This window comes from Crassostrea angulata, chromosome 4 (genome assembly GCF_025612915.1).
Source record: "Crassostrea angulata isolate pt1a10 chromosome 4, ASM2561291v2, whole genome shotgun sequence".
NCBI lineage: Eukaryota > Metazoa > Mollusca > Bivalvia > Ostreida > Ostreidae > Magallana > Magallana angulata.
In genome coordinates this window covers 7,656,931-7,679,163 of record NC_069114.1, presented here as the reverse complement: position 1 = coordinate 7,679,163, position 22,233 = coordinate 7,656,931, and the positions used below count along the sequence as shown (strand labels likewise).

The window sequence follows — 22,233 nt, the reverse complement described above, 5'->3', positions numbered from 1 at the left end:
GATATACCTGAATGTTGAGTTGAAGGCTACAGCGAGTGATTTATATTTTTCATGTACAAGTTTTTGAATAAATTTTGTTTCATAAGAATACAAAAAAGCAATTTTATAATTGAAACTAGTGGGTATTGTTTTTTTACAAAAAAAACCACATGTCTCCCCTTCTCCCCAAGGATTGTTATATGGGGCATATTTAACAATTGAAAAAGAATGATGTCAGCTATATGTTACCCAGACCCAGACAAAATTAATTTGACCTTGAGTAAAACATGGTCAAGGTCATATATAAATCAATAGTACACCTAAGTGTATTATTATTGTTCTTTGTTTAAAGTTTGAAGTCCTTCAGTCAAAGTATATTCAAGGGTTGAACAGGTTTTTTCTAATTTGACCTTGAAATGAAATTTTTAGGTCAAGGTCAACATTTTTGGTAAGGTTCAACTAGGTAATATACCATCTATCTATGATACAAGTTAAAAGTCTGTATGTTAAAGGTGTCTTGTGTTATGGTCCGGACAATAATTTTTATGAAAAGCTTGACCTTGAAGAGCAAAATAAGTCATGGTCAAAACTTTTGAAGGTGTGCACTCCTTCTCAATACCATCTACCTATGTTCCAAGTTTGAAGTCTTAATGTCAAAGGGTATTAAAGTTATGACCCAGACACAATTTTATTATTTTTTTCTTAATTTGACCTTGAGTAAAACAAGGTCAAGGTCAAATATAATTCAATAGTACACCTAAGTGTATTATTAATGTTCTTAGTTTAAAGTTTGAAGTCCTTCTGTCAAAGTATATTCAGAAGTTGAACAATGAAGTTTTTTCTAATATGACTTTGAAATAATAATTCTAGATCAATGTCAAAAATTTTGGTAAGGTTCAACTAGGTTATATACCATCTATCTATGATACAAGTTAAAAGTCTCTAAGTTAAAGGAGTCTTGTGTTATGGTCCGGACAATATTTTTTATGAAAAGCTTGACATTGAAGAACAAAATAGGTCAAGGTCAAAACTTTTGGTAGTGTGCACTCCTTCTCAATACCATCTACCTATGTTTCAAGTTTGAAGTCTTAATGTCAAAGGGTATTTAAGTTACGGCCTGGACAAATTTGGATGAAGAAGAAGAATAAGAAGAACTAGACACGATCTCGTTGCGAGCAACGATTGGGTCTTCCGTACGATTTTTGAATAGATTAGATCATACTTATCAATTCAAAGATAAAACCGTAGATCTAAGCGAAAAAAAGTAAAACAAATTTTGCGGCACTCGGGGCTTGAACTCGGGTCGCCTTGGCCATGTCCACGACTCTATCGACTGAGCTACTCGGACTCTCGCATCAGAACTTTGACGCTTAATTTCCCGAGAATGCTTTGATTGATTTTAAAACAAATTACATATTCTAAATCAGTAAATGGGTCACTATCAGGTGTAAAAATTTCAAAAAAAAAATATTAAAAAATAAAAAGATCGAAAAATTCAATTTTTCAAAAATCCTTCCGGTGACGACCAGAAGTGACGGCTGACATTCTTTTGACTGAGGTGCACCAGAAAAACGATAGATCTATCATCTCTGAAAGTTTCAGCCCTATATCTTTACTCGTTTTTGAGAAACCTGACAGACAAAAATGACTTTAAAAAGTCCGACCGGAAGTGAATTTTCAATAAATGTCACTGGGGTACAAACTTCATATGGCGAGGCATCATCAGTGAAAATTTAAAGGAAATCAAATAAGCCATTTCCGAGAAATCGCTTGCACAAAATGTGTAAGGAAAAAAAGAATAATAACTAGATTCGATCTCGTTGCGAGCAACGATTGGGTCTTCCGTCTGATTTATGAATAGATTAGATTAAACTTATCAATTCAAAGATAAAATCGTAAATCTAAGCGAAAAATAGAGAAAAAAATTTGCGGCACTCGGGGCTTGAACCCGGGTCGCCTGGGCCATGTCCACGACTGTATCGACCGAGCTACTCGGACTCTCGCTTCAGGATTTTGACACTTAATTTCTCGGGAATGCCTCGATCGATTTTAAAACAAAATACATATTCTGAATCAGTGAAAGTGTCACTATCATCTAATTGGAAAAAAATATATAAAAATAAAAAGTTGAAAATTTTCATTTTTTAAATTTGCTTCCGGTGACGTAAAAATCGTAAAACGACGATAACTTCCGACCGGAAGTAAATTTTTGGAAATTGTTCCGGCGGTATAAAATTCAAATGACTAGGCATCAGCCCTTAAAATTTGAAGGAAATCGGACGAGTCATCTCCGAGAAATCGCCTGCACAAAATTTGTAAGACAAAAAAAGAATAATAACTAGATTCGATCTCGTTGCGAGCAACGAGTGGGTCTTCCGTCCGATTTTTGAATAGATTAGATTAAACTTATCAATTCAAAGATAAAATCGTAGATCTAAGCGAAAAAAAGAGAAAAATTTTTTGCGGCACTCGGAGCTTGAACCCGGGTCGCCCGGGCCATGTCCACGACTCTATCGACTGAGCTACTCGGACTCTCGCTTCAGGACTTTGACGCTTAATTCCTCGAGAATGCCTTGATCGATTTTAAAACAAATTACATATTCTGAATCAGTGAAAGGGTCACAAAAAGGTGTAAACATTTCAAAGAAAAATATCAAAAAATAAAAAAGTCGAAATATTCAATTTTTCAAATTTCCTTCCGGTGACGACCGGAAGTGACGGCGGACATTCTCATGACCGAGGTTCACCAGAAAAACGCTTGATCTATCATCTCTGAAAATTTCAGCTCTATATCTTTGCTCGTTTTTGAGAAACCCGACAGACAAAATTGACTTTTTAAAATCGTAAACGGACGATAACTTCTGACCGGAAGTGTTTTTTCAAAAATGAAAAAATGTATCAGCTTTAGATAAAAACACGTTTATATTGAAAATTTGAGCGAAATTGACCCAGCCATCTCCGAGAAATCGTCTGCACAAAATCGGTAAGAAAAAAAAAGAATAATAAGAAGAAAAGTGAAAAAAAAAAACAATAGAATAATAGAAGGGTCTTCCGCTGAAGACGGAAGACCCTAATATTAAGAAAAGTGAAAAAGAAACATTACAATAATAGAAGGGTCTTCCGCTGAAGACGGAAGACCCTAATAATAATAGAATTGAAAAATAAACCGAAGAATAATAGAAGGGTCTTCCGCTGAAGACGGAAGACCCTAATAAGAAAAAGAAAGTCACAAAAACAATATGTCTCCCCTTTGAAAGGGGAGACAGAATAACAGCTCCAAGTGCCAAGGCCATTCTTTTGGGGAGTTGATTTTAATCAACTCTCCTATGCAAACCGAAATAGAAACAGTGTTTGGACCTAACTGCTGACAAGATTTATTTCTTGAAAATAATCGATAAATTCGATGTAATGTATCTTGAAGCATTGGTTTTTAAGAAACTTATTTATGAATACCTTGAAAATAGTCAGATGTTAAATAGTACGAACAATTTAGATTTTTTTTGCAGTCGTATGTATTCATACGCCAGAGTTCAATAAAGCCTCGTTCAACCATCGGCTGTCTCCGTAAATCTCCGACGAGGAGATAGTCATTCTATATTAAAAGGTCGCGTCATCAAGCTATCACGTGACCTGGTGACTTGTTGGAAATTAACGGTAACAGCCGAGCATCTGGTTTAACGAGACTAGAGTTCATTATTGCTTGGATTCATTCAATTTTTTGAATATTTCGATTACTTATACATAGTTTGATGGAATCAGTTCTATCTCCAATCATTACACAACACGATTCATACAGGTTTTTTTTTAAAATTCTTATAGGAAAAGTGCGAGAATTCATATTATAAAAATTTGCAAAATTCAAAGATAAATTATGATATACTTGCCAAGCAAAGTAACATGTCGTTGATTTGAAAATGAATAATAATCGATAAAATCAACTCCCGTCAGTACTGCGGTGTGAGTGTTTGGTGTAAAACGTGCAAATGTCATTCTCTGCTCTCGTTTTCTTTTTTTTTGGAAAACAGGTTAGAGTTGGTTCAATTTGGTTTTTGTGCTGTAAACAGATCTTATTTAAGCCGACATGAATTCATAAAAAAATATATTATTTCCCTTTTTAACGTCTGACTACCATCTTATAATTTATATTTTTCGCCTATCGCTACACACCCCTTGTGACAATGCCGAGAGCACTATTCATGCTGGTATTAGTATATCATTCACCCGAGTACAAAATGTACGTTATATTAGAAAGAAATATCTGAAGAAACGTTTTGAACAAAAATATATGACAACCACAGCACTTTAAGAAATTTCCAACGGAAGACGAAAAAAAACAGACTTATATTCAGGCACACATATTTCGCAGGATCATTGAAGAATGTTATCCTGTGTCATACTGTTATTATGATATCGCACGTGCACATACCACACATCAGTGTAGCAGATCTTGCAGTGACAACATGGACTCTAGAAAACGGAAGTTTTTGTAGAAATTGATGAAACAAAGTATAGACTCTGTGTATACATAAATAAATTTACTTTCACCATTTTTCTGCGTTTGATGCCGTGCGACCGGGTCTGTAGAGAATGCATTATGTTTTTTGTATAAATGGCACACGTGGTCGATACGCATGAGAAGTAAAACAGAACAGCACTGTCTGCGCAAGACAATGTTGATATAATGGAAGTTATCTAAAAGAATAAACCATTTTTTATGTTTTTGGTATCAGCCCGAGCGGTTGGTATCGGCCCAAGCCCGAAGGGCGCGGGCCGATACCATCCGAGGGCTGATACCAGGAACGAGATCAAAACAAAAGTGTGATGTTGTTTATATCATATATCTAAAATCAAAGACTTTAATTCAAATTTAAATTCCAAATAAGGAATATAATTTATCATGAAGAAGTTATAGATTTTTTTTTCGGATTTACAAAACTTGTTCGTTTTTATTTCTTTTTATATGTGTTAAAAGTGTAAGAGTTGTCGAAATTTGTTGACAAACCATCGTCATTTGAAATACAGTAGAAGGGAGTCTGTCGTCTGAAATGAAGCACTATCTTCTAGAATTCAAAATTATTGCGAGAAAAACTTCCCTCCTACGCAGCTTCGTTATGAGTCAAATTCTTTCACTGGGATTTCGTAAGTTTCCCGTCAGATTCCATTCATAAAGATCCATACTGTTATAGCAACTAGAAAGTTGTTTGAGAACGTTCATAAGCGCGTCCATCACTTTAACCCCTTAATTTTTACAGTCTAATCTGTGGTTTTCTAAGATTAAGTCTCGTTCCATCCTTCTCTATATCCTCCATAATTTAAACGTTGATTGATATTAAATAAAGCGTGCTATTGTTCTAAATACACAACCGTTGCGTAGGTTACCTCCCCTTGCTTAGATACACATCACTCTTTGGCGCTATTTTTGAATTATTATTTTACAATTTTTGGTAATAAATAAAAATATTCAGACGTGTAAGGTGATAACTTGTATTATGTATTCGTTAATCTATCGTTATTTCACAAACTAGTCTTAATTTAAAGCAGAGATATATGGAAATTATCAATTTCAAATTTGAGGGCAATACACTCCCTTGACGACGGGCTGAGACAGAGAAATATCAGCCCCGAGGGCGATACAGCCCTAGCTTCCGGTTGCTGTCTAACCTAGTCCAAAACACGTATATGATATAAGACACTACAACTAAAGGAATCCGATGAATGAAGCGCAAAGCGACATGTTCTGTTAGTGAAAATTCATTGCCGACACGGGCGAAATAAAATATAGAAAATCAAAACTTTTATATATTCATACGAATATTGCTTCCTGGAATTTTGACCCTGATGCATACCATGTCGATGCATTTACTGTATTGTGATCAAATTTACGTCCATATATTTTCATACCTTTTAAAAAATAATACACTTTTTAACAAAATTTATTTCCGATATCATATGCAATATGTCTACCCGTGCACGCACGGGTCAAAGTCTAGTGTTTTATTAAATGAAAAAATTGATACTTTTTGAAGTTTTAAGATGACGTTTTCCGGTCAATTTTTCCTTTGATAGGTCGATCAATAGAAGATTATTAAATTCATATTTTAAATGCATTAAACTTTATGTTTACTATGAGTTTACCGGCTTCTTGCTGCTTTTGGGTCGAGGGGTCCCTAAAGGAAAGGGATAATTTTGACGTTCTATTATTTGTTTACAAAGGTATGAAAATAATGGTCAATTGCAAAAGAGCTCTCAATTGTTTTCGAAATCGATACGCAACCATCCACATAAAATGAAGATGACAATATCTGATATTTTGAGCTCACCGGACCGGAGCTGAAAACTCAGGTGAGCTTTATTAATCACATTTTGTCCGTCGTCCGTCTGTCCGTCTGTCTGTAAACTTTAACATTCTGAACTTCTTCTCGAAAACAAACTGGCCAATTTCACTCAAATTTGACACAAAGCATCCATATAGAAAGACGAATATATTGCAAAAATGAAAGACCGATTTTTATTCAAAGCGGAGAAAACCTCGAAACTGTAGAAAAATGGGGATGCATTTTTAAAAATCTTCTTCAAAAGAACTACTGAGTCAAACTCAACGTAATTTAGCGTAAATAATCCTTATGGAAAGGAAAAAATATAAATTACAAAAATCTTGGGCTAATGCTGTTTCAAATTTGAGTAATTTACGAAAAAAATAATAAAGAAAGGATAGAGGTCGATCAGTTTATAAGTTCGGGTTTGGTATTTCGTGTATCGAAAATCAGGTTTTTGTTTGAAGCAGCCATGTTTGACTCACAAAAACGGGTCAAACTGACAAAGATGAAGTTGCTTGTTGTGCAAAAGTTTACGTGCGAAGCTTTGAAACTTGCAAAATATATTTGTGCCGATTTTGTGAAGTAAATTGAGGTTTAATATTTCAATGCGTTGACGTGTTCTTTTGTGACGTTTTGATTTTAGTTACATTTTCGTAAATTATGACTTTAAACTTGAGGGGAACTATCGCCTGCATTTTGGAATATTTACGTAGCATTTCAAACATAGACGTCGGTAAATCAGACAGCCGATTGTTTACCTGCGCAAAATGAGGAAAATCTGATGAACTAACAACATATTATAAAACACAATTCATTTGTACTTTCATTTTATTCGTAATTCGGTATGATCTCTGCGTAATGGTTGAATAATGCAACATGATTTGTTAAGATGCGTTGCATTTTCAGTCTAAACGGAGAATATTTTTGCTGCTAGAAATATATAAGTATATTTATGATGAAAAACAAGTGTGCTCTTTCTTTGTTTTAGTGCATTTTTCCTTGTTTTAATTTTTTACAGTTTCCTATTGTGTAGAAGAGTCAAGTTTTGAGTTAAAAGCAAGATACAGAGCTTTGTACACAATGCTTTGTTTGTACAAAGGTCTGAGGCCATGCTTTAATTTATTATACCCGCACTTTCTAAAGAAAGTTCGGGTATATTGTTGTTACCCTGTTCCGTCCGTCCGTCCGTCTGTCCGTCCGTCCGTCCGTCCGTCCGTCTGTCCGTCCGTCCGTCTGTCACGTTTTACTTTCTCAAACTGCTCCTACATCTTATAAACCAGCAAACTGAACTCTTGGAGTTTGATTTGGGGTATCATGTTGTTTTGTAAAAAGGTTTCAAAAATTCTCTGTTAGTCCTGGGGGTCAAATAATTGGTAAAAAATGACGTTTTTTCACAAAAAACCTTCTTCCTCGAACTCCTCCTACATTTTCAACAGTAGACAAATCATCTTTTGGAATATGTTTTTGGGTATCCTATAGATGCGCAATAAGGTTTCGGAATTTTCAATTTTGTCCTGGGGTCATTTAATGGCTAAAAAATGACTTTTTTTTACAAAAAAACTGGTTTCAAAAACGTCATTTTTTTTTGGCAGTAGCCAAATGATCTTCTAGAATATGATTGGGGGTGTCATATTAAGGCGTGATCAGGTTCCAGAATTTTTTTTTTTTTATTAAGGGGATCAGTGGGCAACAAAAAATGACGTTTTTTGGAAAAAAAAATATGGTTCCCAGAACTCCTCTTTCAACTTTTGGAGTAGCTACGTCATCTCTTGGGATATAATTGGGGCTGTCCTATAGATGTGCAATAAGGTTTTAAAAATTTAAATTTCATCCAGGGAGTCAAATAGTAGCAGAAAATTAACATTTATCACTAAAAAAACAAACATTGATCCAAGAGCTCCTCTTATGATTTAATGGATAGACAATCATATCTTGGGATATGATAGGGACTGTTCTATAGATGTGCAGTAAGGTTTTCAAAATTTAAATTTCATCCAGGGAGTCAAAAAGTAGCAGAAAATTGACGTTTATCACTTCCAAAAAACTTAGATCCTAGAACTCCTTTTATGATTTAATGGATAGACACATCATATCTTGGGATATGATAGGAACTGTTCGATAGATGTGCATTACAGTTTTGAAAAATTAAATTTAACCCTGAGGCCCATTACCTACCGGTACATAGCTTTTGATGCCCTTTAAGGATTAAGAATATATATGGTTAAGGGGTGGGGATCTCAACCGTTTTCGAGATATTCATGCACTTCCTGTTCAAAGGGGGGCATGACCACCCCCGGGGCCCATGACCTACATAACATTTGATGCCCCTTGACACAAGGAACAAGAATATATATGGTTTAAGGGTGGGGATCTCAACTGTTTTGAAGATATTAAGGGACTTGCTGTTTTAGGGGGTCAGGACCACCCACAGGGCCCATGACCTACATAACATTTGATGCTCCTTGACATCAGAAACATGAATATATATGGTTTAGGGGTCATGATTATAACAGTTTCTGAGATATATGGTAATTTCAAATTCCTGGGGGTTGGGGATGACCCCAGGGATCAGATCTAATAAACCCTATATATTGCCAGTAACGGCCAATATATGATTATGAAAACCCTATATTATTATCTTTGTCCGTTTTCAAGTTACTATTTACAATAGAGTCTACGATTCTTCCTACAAGGTTCAATGTTAGACCCCCCACCCTTTTGACACCCCCCTCCCCCCCTCCCCCTAAAAGTGGTTGTCTAACCCAAAATGAGAAAAATCAAACCAGGGTGCACAACTCGATATGCAGGCCTATCATATCCTAGAGTTTTGTATAGTTCTGTTCACCCATCTCTGAGAAACAAGTTCAGAGCAGGAAAGAAGAAAAAGAAGATAAATAATAATACATGTACCGTATTAAGAACCGTACAAAAACAATAAGTCTCCAAAATTTCATTCGAGAGACTTAATAATAAAGATTAAATAGAGATAGGATCATCAAACATCAATAATTTAAAGATAATTGACAATTTCTGATTCTAAGGGGGTCAGGATGACCCCTTAGGGTCATGACTTACATGCCATAATATGATCTGATGCGCCTGCATGACCTGAGGAGGAATAATGTCTTTGGATTAAGGTGGGGATCTCAATGGATTTTATGATATTTAATAATTTCAGGAAGAGCACTTGGGATCATGACCTACATACCATCTTAAATGCCTTGAACAAAGAAACAATAATATAATATGTACATGATATATGATTCAATTTAAGAACCCATATATAGATCAATCATCTGTTTTGTAATACTTCCTATGTATATATACATGTACATGTATTAGTTTGTGTTTTGTTCTATACTATTCATGTTCATGACTGTAGTATGGCTTAGTCTTATTTGAAATTACATTAAAAAATTGTCAAATATATGACTTGGAACCCCCACTCCCAAACAAACTCAAATATAAACTGTTCCCCCCCCCCCTTAATTGTCGAATGATCTATTAAAATCAAAATATAATTTGGGTGTCTAAAAACTTTTATAAACTGGTAAAAAATGTTCTTCTTAAAAAAAATTTATATTACACCTTGCATAATTGACAAATGATCTATTGAGATATGATCAGAGGTCATATTTCTACCTTGGGATCAATAAGTAGTATTCATTGACAAGTTAAAATTAATAACAATAAACGATTCAAATTATAAATGTTTATACTCCACATTCAACAACCCCCCCCCCCCCCAATCTAACCTGGTTATAAAGATTCAGTCTTCTTAATACATTCTTACATGTGTACAGTAGCAAATTTTAAATCATTTCTTGATTGCTTTTTCTCTCGTGATTCACATTTACATTTTGGAAATTGCTTAATTCAATTTTTAAGATTTATAAACCAAATATTATATGCATCACTTCCATGTGTATTCGCCTATTTGGGGCAATTGTAAAGTCTCCTAAACAAAGCAGTGACATCATTAGGCTAGCATTTACCCACATGGATCAAACACTACTGTATAACATATGAATAAGATAAAATACATTATTATTTCTAGTTCTAAAATGTCAGGGTGTCTCCAAGGGGGCATAATCTACATACAATTTTATGCGCAATGACACAAAGAGCAAAAATAAATTATATGGTTTAGGGATGAGGATCTCAGATCTCAGAAGTTAACAAAATATACAGTTTATCATATCATTTCCTATTTCATAAAGGAAGGGGGGGGGGGGTTAAAGACAACACCTGGGGGTCATTAATGTACTTTACACCATTTGATGCATCATAATGACATTAGAAGATATTTTGTATTTTCCTGTTTCGTGGGGTCAGAACAGTCCCATAAGGTTATGACCTACATTGTTTTTAATGCATTATAATACATTAAGAAAGAAATACTCCTTCCTTCCTATTATAACTCATATAAAAATGATAAGTGTCTACACCTACTTACATGTAATACACAAATTTAATAAGAAATTGTTTATACAGGGTCAATATGGGGTCAACTCAATACTGCATGCAGTCTGACAAATGAAAAAAAATAACTTTTGCAACTAAAATGACAGAAACTTTGCTAATGCGATAGGATAGGTAACGATGATAAGCTTATTTAAATATTAAAAGATGATGATACAGTATGCTGTCAAAGGGAGATCACATTTAGAAAGTGAAAGTAGAACTTATATATGTATGCTGGCATCTCATTATATTGTGCTACTGCTACTACATGTATTATGCTTACCTAAATTGGTCAACATCAAAATGATAATCCAATTAAAACACAATAATGAATTCCTTTAGCTGATCTTAACTAATTAATCCTTTTCTGCATACGGAAAACACAGACATGCATGTATGGGTGTTGCTAAAACGCGGAACGGAAAACGGAACGGAAAGCGGAACGGAATGGAAAATATCATCACGTTTATCGCTTAAAAAGGGTATAGACTGGCCAGAAACGATTTACTTTGTATTTTTTATTTATATCTAATGAATGATTATCAACACGTTGTTATCTTATTAATATTCATATGAATGTCTATCAATTATAGCATTGTATTCATTTGGCTTTAGTTGAGTACGGAAACGGAAAAATCAAATGTATACGAATTGTGATACATTAACATTATTAAACGAGCAAATTAGCTATAACTTTTTACTTATTTTTCTTGTATGGTATTGCTGGCATATCAGCGTAACGTACGCAGTTAGTGAAAGCGTTTTATGCGTGTTTTGAGTATTTTTATATTTCAAATATGATGTACATGTATATACTTACATCAAAATTGAATTTTCGGTGTTCTAGACGATCTTTTATCATACAGACGATACAGTATCATTGAGATGGAAGAAAAAAACCGTAGGACTGACGACATTAAAAATTAAGATACAGTAAACATTAAAATACCCGGTAATTTGTGAAACTAGTAATTTGTGAAACTAGTATTTATATATATATATATATAGTATATTATATACTAGTATATTATAACAATAAAGTATATTAAATATTGATTAAATATTTACCCCCAAATAATGTTACCTAACATTGAAGCGCAATGGGTTTGAGCGTTTACATGTCTGTAAGAGCATTGGGGTCCAAGGTCTATTTTTGGTAATTTTACAATTGATATAAATGAATTTTCATTGGGGGGGGGGGGGGGGTCTGGACCCCTCACCCCCACCCCTTCTCTAAATCTGTGATCTGTGCACACGATGATGTTCATGTAGGCACACAGAAGCAAATCTAAAACCTGCAACCGCCACGGGGAGGGGGCATAATTTAATTTTTAATTTTGTTTGTAATAATTATGTAGACCATTATACTTTCTATGACATAAAATGGTAAGATTATTGATTAACGGAAATTCACTGCAAACAGTTCTACCCCAAATTGCACATAAAGTGCTGCTCATGTCACGATGTGTATTATCATATGGAAAGGGATCTCATCCTTCAGTTATGAAAATTATAAATTTTAATTGTATTACCGGAGCTTGCATAGAGCCTTCATTTTTAATTAAACTGGTACAAAACAGTGTTATTTAGGGGCAAACACATGGTGCGGGTATTACTGTCTAATGACAGCATCTAGTTTATATTTTAAATGCTGAATAGGAAATTCTAAGTTTAAAAATCTTAAGTTGAATGTAATAAATTCATGTAAACAAAAACATGACTTAAACCAAGGTCTGTATCATCCTTATACATCTACGACTGACACTCAAATTTTGGTAAATCATCAAACATTGATGCACTACTCATAGCTTTGCTTTACGATGCTTATTATGATAACCGATCTTGTACGTTTGTAAATTTAAAACTCATCATTACCAAATTTGAACAGCAGTGTTACCGTGAAAGTGTATAGGCCTATTTCTTCGTTTAAATTATTCCTGGAAAAAGAACAGCCAGTCTCGCTGTAAATTTTGATTGATCTCAATCAAACGAAATTGTGGGAAGACGCCTAATTTACTATTTAGTAAATTAAATAATATGTATTGTTTACATTTGAAAGTAAAACTTTTTATTTCTTATATCTATAAAGGTGTATTTTGTTTGCTTGACAATTAAACAGACATAACTTTACACTTTGTTGACTGTTTTTTTTTTAAGTTCCCGTTTTATGAATAGTGCTAAATAAGAACATATGAGAAAAGTATATCCGGCAAAAATTCTATTGATGCAGGTATCAAAGAAATTTTTACACCAATCAGAAGCGCCGATATCTTATCAAACTAAAAAATATTAAATGATTTTCATTTTACAGCGTCATTTTTCAAATTTTCGCTCCGAACGCGTTATACCACTGCGGTATACGAACCGACCATATTTTCGCATCGACATCTTGTGCACGTTCTAAAATCAGCCTGTCACACCACGTGCTTATGAATATTTCAAATAAATTAGAATTTATGTTCAATACTTTTAAATGCGTTTGATCTAAACTGTATATTTAACTTTTTTAGCTTAATGGAAAAACGCAAACATTTCTTTCTTTAAAGATTTTCATTTAAAACAGCATACATACTTTTAACTTCTTTGAATTGAGATACGCCTCTCTGCACTCGGAGATAATGCTACATGACACCCACTTGAACCCCAGACTTATTTCATACAATGACCCTCATCCTTCACATTCGTAAATGATGCTTGAAAGAGTGTCAATTATATACATTATAATTTTAAAAACACTCACTTCTTTTACGGTAGACGTACAGCATACATGATGAAAAACAAACGACAACGATGCTTATCACAATCAAGACCCAGAGCCAGTCATCCGTGTCAAGTTCTGATGTTTCAGGATGGTGAGTTGTGTTTGGAGAACTGTAATTTTTTAAATTTAATATTGGGAATGGTAATTATTATTTTCCTTTTATCCTTTTCAGAAGATTGATAATTCATATATTTAGATACTCCACAAAGTAGGTTATGTTTTAATTTGTATATTTATTCCGGTTTTGCTTTTTTGCAGATAAAAATTTGATGTGATAAAAAAATTATTCATATGATATTTAATTTACTAACGTTGCTGCATTTATATAACTTTACGTAACGCTATACCCTTTTTCTGACTTAACTAACATACCTTTTACAAAATTGTTCGGCCAGGAGACAACCATCACCAATAGTTATACAAGCTGGATCTGTAATATACCATTGAATATATAGGTGGTTCAACTGTTCAGACATTGTACAAGAAAGTTGCTCTTAGCTGTTAATTTGGTTAAAAATATTGAACTTAATGTTTGATTAACATACAGAGTTACCCCCCCCCCCCCAAAAAAAAACAACAAAAAAACACACACACAAAAAAAAAACAAACAAAAAAACGTCAAAACTTAAGTGCTTTCATTTGAATTAAAATATTTACTGAATCAATTTTTTTTGAAAATTAAAGGATATATTATTAGCTACATGGTTTCTACTTGATCTAATATGTAAAGCATTTATTCTGCAAATATTTTGGATAACTTTGTCAGAACGTATTATAAAATGCGGAAGTTACTACACTTACAATCAAAGATTCTACTGCTTTGATATGAGGTATTGTGACATCCATCTATGAAGTGACTACAGTTGTATGCATCAACGTATGAACCTCTTCTTTTTAGGTATAAACACACGCCTGAAAGTGAATGAACGTTTATCTTTCTAGATATTTGAAACCTCATGATAAAGCCATAACGTTAAGGAACTTTTTTTTTCAATACATTCATATAAAAGGTATGCAAGTATACGTACATGTATATCTTATTTTTCATCCCATGATAGGTAAATATATACATTTGTAATGGTACATGTATATGGAGGATAATTTTAAAGTAAAGAGCACATGAAAAAAAAAATATTGTCTGTACCTTCCTGAATCCATATAAAAGGTGCTGTGTAACAGAATTCTAACAGCTCCGTGAAGTTTTCGTTCGGTAAACACGTGTAGCCATTAGTCTTGTTACAGTTGAGAGCTGACGCTCTTTTGTTCCACTCTGATTCATTTCCTGGACAAAATTTTGTTGAATGCACTGGAAACTTATATCCCTCTAGCTTTTTCTGAAATATCAAAACATATATTCTTTAATTATTCTGTATTCTACAAATATTTCTATATCACGAAGATAATAAACAAGTATTGATCCAGATGGCTATTTTCCATAAATCGTAAATGGCTCGAATTTCACATTTGTTTTAATTTTTGATAACATCATTTTCTGTTCCCATAAATCGACAAACTTCTCAATTGTATAACTTTTTTGTGTTGCTAACTCCTTACAAAAATTCAAAAATACCGAAGTGAAATTTGGTTTTCAAATGTTACTTTTTATGTCCTTAAAGTACAAGGCGAAAAAAATGGAGATAATTTTTTTTAATTTCGACATGTTACTCATTACTTTTTTATAAAGTTATCTGTAAATCATAGGTCAAAAGTTATTCAAAACTATAAAACTACAAATCCAGAGTAAGGAGCCAGCTTTAAAATCGGTATGCTATGATGTAACTATTGACCAAAAAAAAAAATTTTGTAAACTTTTAAAAAGGAAAAATTCTGCCGAATTTCATTCTAAAAAACAAGCTTCAAATTTAAAATTGTCATAGGGACTCACTTAGAGAATTTAGTCACAGGCCCCTAAAATTATTTCTCATTTATCCTTAGAATAACAAACATTTTGTTATGACGATAAGAATAAAAAAGAAATGTTTAAAATGCTAAAATCCTGGCTATTTAAGGAAGGTTTCGAGGACACCCTTCAATAAGAGACATATGTTGGCCAGGAGTCTTTACATATGTGTCATGATGTAAATTTTATATTTACACCCACCCAGTAAATTCAAAATTCACAACATGACAGATGTCTCTCAAAACGATTTACAATTTGTTAAACGCTTATTAAGCAAAGTATTCATCCTGATGTTTTTAACTCGTTGGCCTTGCAAACTTACAATCTTTTACGGAATTAAAGATCTTTAGAGGAAAAGAATCTTGAAACTTTGATATAATGTTATTTTTAAATGCAAAATATATCCAAAAGAGAAATACAATGATACTCTGCCCAAGCGCGGGAATAAAAATGTTATGCATTATTTATAATACAATGCTTTCTATACATGTACATGGCCTTTAGTATTATTTTTCGATTGACTGGAAAAAAATTATCTGTTTTTTTGTTTGTTTTATTTCAAACCAGGGATTGAGTGTATAGTGCATCTATTTCTTTTCTATTTGTTCTATAGGTCATATCTCATTACTCTTAACACTGTGTGAAAAGAATTTCAGATTAAAGACTGTCCCCCGAATCAACTTACCCGTTTTATGCCTACATTATTTATTCATACAGACGTAGAGCTAAAATTGATAACATATTATGTCAATGGGTCGCTATTCAGTGTATAAGGTTAACCTCTAATCTGTAGTGGAATGAAAAGTATGTAATTTAAAACGTTAGTATGTATACATATTTATTTGCATACCATTAACCAAAGTTGTCATATCAAAAGTAACTGCTCGATATTTAACCCGCCCTACAATTTGGCCATGGCGTTAATTATTCAAACAGCGTTCATGGTTACCCCGTACTAGAAAGTTCTTTCCAATAAAACTTACATCGTGCATTTAAGAATCTAAATGGCTCATTTTATTTATTCAACATATGCCATATATCTTGATTTCTATGTATACCCTAAATCAGTTCCCAGTAAAAATATTCACTCTTTACGTATTCAATCTATATTATTTCATTACAAGCATATAGTTTCAACTTTCACTGACTTGGATCCTCCAAAGCTTTCCATCACGTTACTCTCATTGTTGCTATTTCGGACTGGTTTTATCGAAACTGAAAGTAGGTTTTTACTTAATTTCTCAACACTTACAAATGAAGTAAAATTCAAATATAGCTTACAAACAACAAATCACACGTGTTGAAATGCATGTACTAAAAATGTAAGCACTTACTCTGGTGCATTTATTTTGTGGTTTATTGGATTTGACTCTGAACAACATACTATCTTCAAAACTGTTATATTGACTCCTATAAGATAGTCATATGACTGTCCCCCAAGAAGTATTGTCGCATTTATCTTACAACTAAGGAACAGTATGTTGTGTTGCATAGTCCAAGACCTTCTTAAGTACATTAATATTCAGGAACCAGCCCCTTGCAGAAGAGATGCAAAGGGGCAAAGTCTTTTTTCTTAAGAAACGATTTAATAAATTTAATAAACACTTTGAAGGAAAACTAGTAGAAATGTTTGGCGCTTCAGAAAACGATAATATATTTCGATTTTTTTTAAAATAACTCTTTCAACTGTCCTTGCACAAGAAGGTTTTTTTTGAGAATATGATGTTGACATTGAAAGGAAGGGCTGATTATTGCTCGCAATAATATCGTATCTAATCATTGTTGTACTGTGCGTAAAACTTTTTTATCATCACTTACTTGTATTTACAAAGGTATTTTAAATAGGTAGTTTAATTTAATTTTAAAGCAGATGCGTTAAACAAGCAAATGAATAAAACAATTTACTTACACATGTATTTAGAACGATTATGGAGGAAAAGAAGTATCCCAAAATCACAAGACACGCATTTGTGTAAAGACTCATTTGCTTTCCTTTATTGGTTCTCGTTTGCTCTGTTCAACCGGACTCAACCTAAAATAAATAAATCTCATTTTTAAATACAATGTCGACTTTTGGGGCAACCGAATGGTTTTATCTAATTACATGCTACTAGAACTATTTCCCCCTAAAAGAAAAATATGTTCTAGATTTAATGAAAAATACACATACTTAATGATAATAGTAACTAAACGTCAAAACGAAAATAAATAAAATCTTTTTAAAGTAAAATGTGAGACTGTTGGGTCGAGCACAGCATGTGATCAAACAATAAATGATGATAAATCGATAAAAATAAAATTAACAAATAAATAAATTTAATAGCAAAATAAAAGAAAACATACTTATTTTTTTCAGTAAATTTACATTATTCGTAGTTTAGAAGATTTTTTGTTTATTTATTTATAAGTAAAACAATAGTTCAATCACAATGTTGTTGAATAATAAAGATTTTAATATCTACTAGACTTTGCCCCGTATGTGCACGGGTTGACATTGCATATGATATCGGATATTTACAAAATAGATACATCAACACACCGTATTGTTGACATTTACATAACCAAGCTTTAAGCCTACAATAATGCTATTAAATTCACTACACTCTGTTTAGTTAGAATAAACTAACTGTGTCTCGGGACAGGCCTTCACCACATTTAAAATGCCTCCGAAACGATTATGGAGAAAATTAATGAAGCTGCATTGAAAAAAAAAGGTCAAAGTATTCATAACAAAACATTTTGAGGCTGTGAATACCTTTTTTTCTAAAAATTTAATTCATATTAATGAAGAATTCAACACTTTTTCACTAACGTTTTTTACTTGCTTCAAATAACACACCATATTGACATTCGGAACTCTCGGGAATTTTTATATTAAATGCACTGAGTTGTAATTATCTCCCGTATTTCTTTGATGAACAGAATATATAGCAAATTTTCAATAAAAATTTACACGCATTTTATTATCGTTTTTTAGTTTATCCATGCAAATGTAATATTGTGGAAACATAACCTTAAGAGCATCCCGTGATTTAGCGTGAATGTAATGCGCATGCGCAAGATTGTAAAATCCAAAAAATCCAAATGATTTCCGGGGTTTTTAAAGGAATTTTCGTTGATTATTAATCAGCGAAGCTTGCCTGAGAAAAAATAAGAGCAAATTGGTAATCTTCAAGTACCAATGATGTTTAAAGTATATCAAACAAAAGACAGTACTCCTCTGATTTCTCGGTATTAAAGCCCAAAATTTCGAGTCTATTATTTTGATATAGTAGTATAGATAAATGTTCGTTGCACTCTATTTCCTCTTTTATAGTGATTGTAACGTACGTCAGTTCATCCCCATATTTGCAGTAGACATTTTTTTCTCTTAAACTTACATACACAAATTGACTTATCATAGCCCCCCCCCCCCATGTTATTTTTTTTTTTTTTGAATTAACACATAGAAAATCGACTTATCATGGAGTTGCCCCCTCCACTTTAAAAAAAATAATTTTTATTATTATTTTTTTTAACTTACGCTTTAAAAAAAATTTGCTTATCATATCATATACTCTCTTCTCACTATATCGTGGGTTCCGTTGTATTGCGGTATGTTCCAAAAAATTTCATAATTTCATAAAGAATCATATTTCATTTGTAAAAAATAAAAACTGCCCGTTATAACTGAACTTCCAATTCTGCAATACAATGGAACTCTCTAATTTTGAAGGTGAATAAGACTTGTGATTTAAAAATAGCACACAAAATAAACTACGTATGTTGGGTAATTGATATTCCTCAGAAAAGCTAGTCTAATACAAGCTTTTTGAACAGGACTAATGAAATGTGAAAATGATAACTTGGTATATCTTTTTTTTTAGGGAAAAATAATTACCACGATATTCTGAGACAACAGTATACTAAGAAAATTTGCCCCCCCCCCCCTCCTTGGGATTGGGGTCATGTAATAAATGGAAATTAAACTAAAGAATCCATTGAAGTGCTAAAGAGCTAAATGATTTGAATTTTCATGATTTTGAGAATTATCCTTTTTTTCTTTTTGCTTGTAAAGATTTTTTGGATAAGGCTGCCATCCACCCACCCATCTACCTTTAAAGAAAAAGCTTCGTCTATGCTCCTGGAAATTACCGTTACCGTAATTATAGTGAATAAGATAAATGTAAACATTCATTCAAATGAGTGCAAGTTACAACTGTTTCCTATATCTGAAAAACACCCCTGCGAAGGTGTTCGGAATGTTTTCTTTATCGTTGCTAGGTATGGAATAAATCCAGAGGTGCTCGAATGGAAGTTCACGAGACTTCACCGAGATTTGTTCAGTTCCTGTGAAATTTCGAGCGGAAGTATAAGTGTTCGAATAATATTCTCAAAATACGTAAATACTGGTCGTTTTTCATATCGTATCCTACTTTGGTTTATGTTAAAACAGGAAATTCTTTTAATAAGTTGGTTTATTTCACCATTTAGCGTTTTTTTTATATTAAACGATAATATTCAGAACAGAGTTATCGTTCGTGTTCAACCATGTGTTGAGTGGTTGAAAATATGAACATTGTGTGGCTTAATAAAATCACATCCATGTTTGATGCTTGTGGTGTGCAATACCATGTTTTAAAAAAAATAATAGATGTATGTTTTGCATAAAAACTTAGCATATCGAGTAATTTTCAAGGAACATTCTGCATAAAATTGTATAGTCTGTTTCACTATTGATGCTATTACTAGGTCAGGCGCGGATCGAAAATTAATCCTCAGGGGGGATCTCTACTTAGCATGTTAATTTTTGCAACAGCTGACTAAAACTATTTTTTGTATCGTCACATTTATTTCTAAAATACATTTTATTCACCAATTAATGAAGATAAAATTTAAAATCAATAAACCTCTAGATTTAATATTTGACTACAATAGTACCTATAGATTCTATGAACTAGACTATAAACACGAGGCACGATTTTTACTGCGAAACTGAAAGGATAAAAAAACCACGTGGTCTAAAATTTAAATGACTATAACATTCGCAGGGGTGAGGAATGTCCTCATTCTTTAGCTTTGAAAGATTTTGAGAGGATTTTCAGCAGATTTACATTAACTTCAGTTAGAGTAATTTTTCTCTTTAAAACTCCCCTTAAAAATAAAAGTATACTGTAGTATTCACTTAAAAAGCATGATGTTCATGGTGTGAGATTGGAAAGTATTGGTACTATGAATTGTGGGTCAAATTTTACTTTCGCCGAAAAAAATTATCAGATCAATGTGTTAACCTTTGTGACGTTACTCGATTTTTTTTTATTGACTGTACTGAGGTGAACTTTCGAGGTAACATTGATTGTACATCGTATACACCGTTATTGTATTTATTGTCTTGTTGGTTCTCCTAAGAGTGTGAAGTGATAAAAATTGCCATGATTACAGGGAACTACTGGGACGATTAAAACAATGCATTAGTGGTCCGATTTACTGACGCCAAAAAAATCCGTTGAATGAATATGCAACTAGTCCGAATTTTCTATTCACACACGCCTTGCCGGTAGAGCTGCGCTCGCTATAAATAAACTGTTTAAACGTATATGTTGCTAACAACAATCCACTTAGACACATGCATCTAATGTAAATAACTTCCTGGTAATTCAGTTTAAAATCCAGATCTAGTTTCTTTAGAAAGAACCCTTTTGTTAATGACGTAATTGTCTTTTTACAGCTCATTACTTTTTTCACGCTCAAGAATAAGCGTTTCTCATCTTAAAAATAAAGCTAAGTGAAGCTAAAATGATGATTGAATATTTTTAAAAACCGCATGACTTTTGTTAAATTCTGTGGACGTAGATTCGTAAGAACAAATTTAAAGTGTCCGTTTGACGATGTAGAACCATCGTATTGAACAATTGTTGCTGTTGTGTATAAACGCGTACCTTTACACACAAGTCTCAAGTTTCATTTTGTTTTATATTATCGGGTAAACAAACGTGTCCCTTTTGCATGATTAACGGTATTTGAGTTTAAACACTTTCAAAATGTATATGTACTCTTAACCCGTTTATAACTTACAAACGTTAATGCGTAAAAGGCACTGTCCGCCATGTTCCTTTTACTCGCTCCTATCCCTACCACCTCTATATATGCTAATGACGTCTTACCTGTTAAACGTATTTCACAGTTCAGGTCCCACCTTTGTTGTCCTAGATTTTACATCGCCATAGCTACTCAATTTCGATAAAATAATCAAACTTCGTGCACTCATTAAAAAAGAATCATCAACTATATACAGGTGTGTGCATACTACACTTCGGCCATGAGTTCCAGATGTGCCGTTAGGCATAACAAAATCAAAGAGTTTAAATACCCGTTTGCTAGTACAATGTATCGAAAAAAATGTGCCTATTGATGAGTATCTTAGTTTTAAAGTGAAAAAAATACTCTTTGATTGGCACATGAAGTTAATTATCTTCGATTTCAATTCAGCTTGCTGGTATTTATCTAAACCCTCAGCTTTTATTACACCGTATTAATAAGTCTAGTGCAAGGTGAATGATTCATTACATAGTCGTAGAATCTTCATTTTGGCATGTTATTTAAAAGGATGTGCGGCCATCTTGTACATTTGAGAATAAGAATGTATTTGGACAGAAACAAGCCAGTTCAAGAAATGTTTACATTCTTATCCTCAAATGTACAAGATGGCCGCACATCCCCCTTAATGCGTTTTTATGTTTGTTTGTTGAATCTTATCGTGTACCATCTTTCGACTGACCTTGCAATTGGAATTTAAGCATTCACATTATATACGACAGATAAGTTACAATAGT

General features: G+C 33.0%; 1 protein-coding gene across 1 annotated transcript in view; it reads right to left on the bottom strand.

Moving 5' to 3' along the window:
- Positions 1-21,762, bottom strand: part of LOC128180166 (uncharacterized) — a 68,056-nt gene extending 46,294 nt beyond the window's left edge. Inside the window, exons 1-6 of the mRNA XM_052848052.1 lie at positions 21,565-21,762; positions 17,331-17,453; positions 14,666-14,855; positions 14,323-14,433; positions 13,894-13,951; positions 13,501-13,631 (exon numbers count right to left, since the gene is read on the bottom strand). Of these exons, the coding sequence (XP_052704012.1) occupies positions 13,501-13,631; positions 13,894-13,951; positions 14,323-14,433; positions 14,666-14,855; positions 17,331-17,405 (565 nt within the window). The 5' untranslated portion in view covers positions 17,406-17,453; positions 21,565-21,762. The remainder of the gene's footprint in view (positions 1-13,500; positions 13,632-13,893; positions 13,952-14,322; positions 14,434-14,665; positions 14,856-17,330; positions 17,454-21,564) is intronic.
- Between the last annotated feature and the right edge of the window lie 471 nt (positions 21,763-22,233).